General features: G+C 43.7%; 1 protein-coding gene across 1 annotated transcript in view; it reads left to right on the plus strand.

The window, feature by feature from the left end:
* The first annotated feature begins 1,227 nt into the window (after window positions 1-1,227).
* gxylt2 (glucoside xylosyltransferase 2) overlaps window positions 1,228-6,610 on the plus strand; it is a 13,981-nt gene continuing 8,598 nt past the window's right edge. The window contains exon 1 of the mRNA XM_031853751.1: window positions 1,228-1,696. Within this exon, the coding sequence (XP_031709611.1) occupies window positions 1,407-1,696 (290 nt within the window). The 5' untranslated portion in view covers window positions 1,228-1,406. The remainder of the gene's footprint in view (window positions 1,697-6,610) is intronic.

Consider the following 6,610-nt stretch of genomic DNA (forward strand, 5'->3'; position numbering starts at 1 on the left):
ACATACCATAATATGTCTTCCTAAGCCTGGGAATTACTTACTTCTAATTACTAATTACTAGAAGTGGCACCCATTTGTCCCCAAGTTGAGTTCCATGGTAAAGGTCCTTGAAGAGGTAACAAGGGGAAAAAAAAGCTAAAATGCCAAATAGTTTAGTTTTCTCACTTTCACAATTGAATGCATGATTTAATATACAAAAACAAAAAAACATCTTAAACCTTCATCGATGAAAGTCTATTATCAGGAGTGCAGTGATGGTGGAATGTAACTTTTTATTTACTCAATTACTGTAGCTACTTGAATACAATTTAGAAGTACTTGTACTTCACTGGACTATTTCCATGTGATGCTACCTTATATGCCGACTTTACGGCATTCCAGAGGCAAACATTGTAGTTTTTACTCTCATTTCACAGCTTGTTATTAATTACTCTGTACCTACTATAAACATATAAAATATGAAGCATGTACCCAACAGTACAAGTAGTTGAAATGAACTACAGCTCAGCTGCTTACCCAGTAATGCCACAGGGGCCATTCTACTGCATACTGAGCACTCAATACTTTATCACATTCTGCTGCTGTAGTAGGATTTTGAATGCCCGGAATCAAAGCCTCTGCATGTGTGCAGTGACTGCTAAGATGTATAATTGCAAAATACAAGGACAAAACTTTCTTTTGAAAACGAGAAGATAAAGTCTAAATACTTCTCCTCTTTGAAAAGACAAGAAAGGGGTAAGAATGACACCCTGAAGTGTTACGTGGGATCTACAGAAATAAATCATACAACACACCGACTTTGTGGTCACTTGATGATGGCAATCATTGCATTTATTGCTTTACAAATGAAAACTGATGCAATTGAATTTGTATGAACGTCTGATCCAAAACTTACAGTGCCAATAGTTCAATCATTTTTCTTATAAATAGATACTACATTTAAATATGAATATCCATTTCCTTTACATTACACTTACATTATACTTGTTGTACTGTTATCTGTTTGTGCACTATATTTTATTGTAAATTTTAATTTTTTAAGTATCTATTTTTTGCACTGTGTTGATTGATTGTTTAATGTCATGCACCATCCACCATGTCAAATGTATTGTGCAAATGAACGGTTCTGATTCTGATTCTGACAACAGACATATTTCAATATAATAGTGCGGTAGTACGACCATGGTTACGGTAATGCTGGAGAAGCCACGCCTCCGCCGTGTAATCCTCCATGGACGTGCAGCAGCTCCTCTCCGCTCTCCATCATCATCATCATCATCTGCAGAAAAAAAGAATGCGAGCGGGGAGCGGTAACAAAATGTCAACGCGGGCTGCTCTCCGTCGGCCGCAGACATGAGCGGCGTCCCGTCTGCCTCTTCCAGCCGCAACAACGAGTCGCTCTCGCCATGCGGATCCACTGCAAAGTAGTTGTGATCGCCGTGTGTTTCGGAGTTTTCCTACTTTTGTACTTTTTGGGGGGCAACGCCGCGGACGATCCGCTGTTGCAAGAAGTTGTGGAGGAGGAGAAGGAGGCGAAGAAGGACAGCAACTCTTCCCGGTCGCCCCCGGAGCCCAGACGCGATGTTGCAGCGAAGTTTGCGAAGAAATCCGTTGCGCGTGCGGAAGCGGAGCCTTTCGGGGCACGAAAAGAGGGGAGAGCGATCAACGGAGGGGCCGCCGGTGTGAATGCAAAGAGGTGAGAGAGGGGGTAGTTGGTGTGTCTTTCCTTACAGCCTTGACGAGCCCCCTTTTTCCCCCTCCACGCCTGTTTCCCATTCGTGCGCACGCGAAAAAGCACCGTTAAACTACTTAAACGTTGCAGAATCCCGTCTTTCCTGTCGTTGGGAGGTTAAAGAGAGCGAGCGTGTCAGCGTTTAATTCGTGCTCCCTCTGCACCAGATGACCCACATTGTGCTCCAAGGACGCTGGCTTCACAATAGCCTGATCTGTCAAGGGACACTTGCATGTGGCCATATCTGCTGCGCGTGGCTGCATTTTATGTCCATTATGTTTTTTTTTATTTGTTTTTTTTATTGGACTGTGAATCACACTGTTGCAATCAGGGGCTGAAATGTGAGCAGAGAGCATGACTAATGTGGCTGGGTGGAAATATTGGCAGTGTTTGCAGAGAGCACAACAGAATGAGTAGTAATTAGCTGAATACAAATATATATATATATATATATATATATATATATATATATATAAGAATACAAATTAGCACAGAATGATTTGGGCGGCCTGTTAACATAATTGTGAGATATTACTGGAAACGACAGGAAACCCATCCTGTTCTCTCATCAAAGTCTGCCAAAAAACAATCTAATGTGGGAGTGAAAAAGCTTGTCAGGTGTGATTTGAAAGAGAAGCTGCTCACTGGCAGATGTTCTGATTTGCGGCCTTTCAATTTTAGACAAAAGGCAGAGTTGCTATTTCTGTTCAAGAATGGGAGCCTTTTTTTTTTTTTTTTTTTTCTGCCTTCATTTCTTATTATGTCTTCCAGCTTTCTAATTCCAGCCTCCCACATCCCTTACGTTTCCCTCCCCTCCCCGGGCAGAATGCCATAATAGCCACAACGTGGTGGTGGAGATACCCGCTCTCTGAAATATGTATTCTACTCCAGAAGCCAGACTGGAGGGTTTCGGGCCGCCGTTCGCTAGATAAAAGCCATCAAGGCGTTACACTGAGAAAGGACCTTTTGCGTCCTCCCCAGAAACCCACGCTCCTCCATGTGTGCTCGGCACTGATAAGGGAGATGGGGTGGAAGGGGTCACCGGTGGCTGAAAAAAGAAAGAATAAAAAAAAAACAGCAACCACTAACAGGTTTGGAAAGTGCTCAAGACTGACAGCTGCGATTAAGGGAAACACACTGAGCATCTGGGCCTCCAAAAACAACTTTCTCCCATTTAATTGCATGAGCTAATCAGATGTTTGGGAGGAGAAAAGCCAGAGGAATCCGAACAATATGGGTGTAGTTTTTCTGGCAACGCACATACAAGCCTTGGCAGAAAATAGTGATGCTCTGTTGCAGTGGCTCATAGGGAGAACAAGTCCAGCACATACTGCTGAATGATTGATTTTACTGGCCTCTATAATTCCCCCTGACTTTGGCATCAAACGGATCATATAGGTGTGCTATATGTGCTCCCACGTGTCTTTGCCTCCGACGCTCTATTCATCTGTGAATCTGAGCGGCCCGACAGATTTCCTGTGCGGCGTGCTTTGTAGACAAACATCCCTGTTTTTCCCAATCATATCATTTCCTCCTGACACATCACACTACTTCCTGTGGCCTAAAATAGTGATCGGCCCCCACCAGACGGACACCATACATAAACCACAGGCTGTTTGAGGGGGGGGGGGTAGTTGATGTTTGGCTCATCAACAACAGATGAGCCAAACATCTGTAGTTGACTAATCAAATAGTGAAATTACAGAAAGTTAGTCTACAACAAAGCACCAAACACTTGCTGGTTCTCAGATTCACAAATATGCGATTTTGCTGCATTTTTCCCTGTTTTAAATCATTTAAATGGAATATCTTTGAGGTTTTTGGACTGTTTGTTGCACAAAACAATCAATCTGAAGCCTCTGGGAAATTCTGCTGTGAATTTTCCACTGCTTTCAAGTATTTTATACTCTGAACAGTTAATCGATTGATCAAAAAATATCAATAATTGATACTGAAACCGTGTCGGTTGCAGCCCTAATAGACTTATTAATGGACGTATAATCGTCACAACGGGGCCTTTTACCTGTAAGTTGCACATTCCTTCACACTGATCCGTTTATCACCTTCAGTGTTATGTTTCAAATGCAGAATAATACAGATGTAACCCCCTGTATCTGCTTTGTTACATTGAATTAAGAGGCTGCATCTGTAGGATTAGATGGGCGCAGATACACTCTGCTGAAACGAATCCCCCGGCCCGTCACTTCAGAGTTCAGCGGTGCTCCTCGCAGTAAAGAAGTCACTCTCTCGCCGCGGCATTATGCATAGCTATAAAAATGTCATCTTGCATGACTGAACACTCTCTCTGCTGGGAATGTTTTTGAAATCTCCACGCTTGCCTGTGCAGCCCGACGAGGTTGGGTGGTGGGGGGGGGGGGGGGTCGTGCTTGTGTGAGCCTCATCAGCGGCAGTTAAATCTGCCTGTTAGACTGTTAACTCACTTTTAATTCACTCGTGAATGAGTCATAGAGGGTGTGGAGGGAGAAAGTTGGAAAGACGTGCCTCGGGTAAAATGGTTTTCTAAGGAGCAGGAGTTTAAGAAGATAGATGGCCGTTTCTTAACAGTTACTGATCCAGCAAATGTTGAAACAAGTCATTGATTCATTTATCAGCTGATGCATCAACTCTAACATCCCCCCACTGTCGGTGTGCAGGCTCAATGAAATGACCAGCTCTGGTTTCCCAATTTGCCATCCCGAAGATGCTCTCTATACGAGCTATACATCCATTGTGGCTAACCCAGCTAGCATGGTTTAGCTAACAGGCAACAACCGTCTCGCTACCGACGCTTTCCCAGTCTAACTCGCTTCTTAAAATGCATGCTACGGTTGTGCTACCATGCAGATGTAATTCAAGTGTATTAGTATTCAGTACAGGTGTCAACCTCCGGGTCTAAAAGAAGTGAAGCCAATGCTGATGTGTCTTTGAACTTGCATTCTTTCAAATGGCCACCAGGGGGCGACTCCTCCGGTTGGAAAAATAAGTGCGATTGTATAGGAGTCTATAAGAAAATTAGCCTACTTCTCATTTGTTTATTCCCTCAATAAGCATCGTAAACATGAGTTTATGGTCTAAATTGCTAGTTTCAAGTCTTCCTCAATAAAGCATGATCACGCCCAAACAAAACGGTAGTCCACAAACCAACGGGTGACATCACGGTGACTTCGTCCACGTCTTACATTGATTCAGTACCTGATGTTCAACACGTGGTCTCATAGATGATTTACTGGGCTTGACCCTCTTAGGTCTTTCAGTGATTCCTTTTTAAAGTGTGTATGTAAAATGTCATCAAGTTCAATGAGCACATCTTGGCCGTAGAAAGAGTTGGACTTGACAAACGTTAAAGGGGTTTTTGGTTTCAGGCCGTTCAGCTGGACACCCTGATGTTTGTAAATCATCCCAAAAGGCCAGGCGAATGAAAACAGATAATCTGCTTCACTTGATAAAAGTTTGAATCAGCCACCTGTTGATACGTCAATAACTGTTTTTTTTTTTGTTTTTTTTTCGACCAATCTCCACAGCTTTTGCGGAAATTTCTGAATTTCCTCTACTTTGCCACGTCTTGGCAACGTGTTGAATATATTCCAAGCCCTGAGTCAGCCTGAAGAAGCATCCAGAGGTTTCCTGGACATGTGGCATTGCATTTAGAAAAGCAGAAGTCTGGTCCACCTCCCTATAGAGGAAGGGCACGACGGGAACACGTTCAGATTAATGGTCTTGTAGCCCACTGGTTCATGCTGGATAGAAGTCCCCCAAATGACCCCGTAATATGCTGATTAGTTAAATGTCTTCAAGGTGTTCTTTGGTGTAGTTTGTACTCTTCACTCTCTACATTTTTCTTTGACATTATCTTCAAAGGTGCTGCTTTTTTCTCCCCCTCCCCTTACATGATTTAAAAGGTTGGCTGTGGTGCTTTGTAGGCAGGCAGAGGACTCCTCATGTGCTCACTCTGCAGCCAGTAATGAATTCAATCCTTTTGTACCTCCACTGTGCTTTTTAAATGTTTGACTGCTTCCAGATGTGGGGAACGGTGCCATGACACAAAACATCGTGTGCAGCAGCCCAATGCTTAATGCAACAAAAGGAATTTGTATTTTGCTTTTGTCCTTCCAATCTTCCGCAGAAATCATTTCAAGGGCATTTCTTTTTGCATGAATAATAACGTCATTGCACCCCCCCCCGCCGTGCAGGAGATATGGATTGCATTTTGCGTGGGAGTGTTGGAATGTGAGTGTTCAACAACCTTGACGGAGCGCCGGCCTTTGAAGCGCGGCGGACAAGATTTTTCAGCACCCTCTCGTTCGTCCTAATCTGCGGTTCATCATTGTCCCTCGGCCATGCAGAAAACGAAGTGTCACGCTCGGAGGCCGCCCTACAAACCCACCTGTCAAATTTCACTCTTCACTCCTCCCATCCGTTTTTATGGCTGCTTCCTCCAGGCTCCCGGGAGATGCATGCCTTTTGGAAAACCATTTACCATCCACTGTTTTCCCCAAAATAACGCTTCATGCTGAAAATAGAAGGGTTCTCTGTTCTTTTATTTTATTTATTTTGTATGTGCCAGTCTTCTCTCCCTGCGGCTATGACAACATTTATGTTGAACATGCTGTTATCACAACCAGCCCCATGGAGCGTGTGGACTATGTCGGCCTCCGCTTCGGGCTCCCCCCATTGTACAAATGTTTCCGTATCGTAGTGGGAGTCACTCTGCACTGCTGAGTGTATTTTAACACAACAACAGATCTGCAGATGGAGCACATTTTTACATCAGATAAAGGACCTCCTTGCCTTTTGAGCACGGAAGAACAAAGTCTGGTGGGAACTTAACAGAGCTACAAAAGAAAATAAGTGGTAGTGTGTGTATGTGGGGGGGGGGGG

This window comes from Anarrhichthys ocellatus, unplaced genomic scaffold (assembly GCF_004355925.1).
Source record: "Anarrhichthys ocellatus isolate YVR2014 unplaced genomic scaffold, GSC_Weel_1.0 scaffold1, whole genome shotgun sequence".
Lineage (NCBI taxonomy): Eukaryota > Metazoa > Chordata > Actinopteri > Perciformes > Anarhichadidae > Anarrhichthys > Anarrhichthys ocellatus.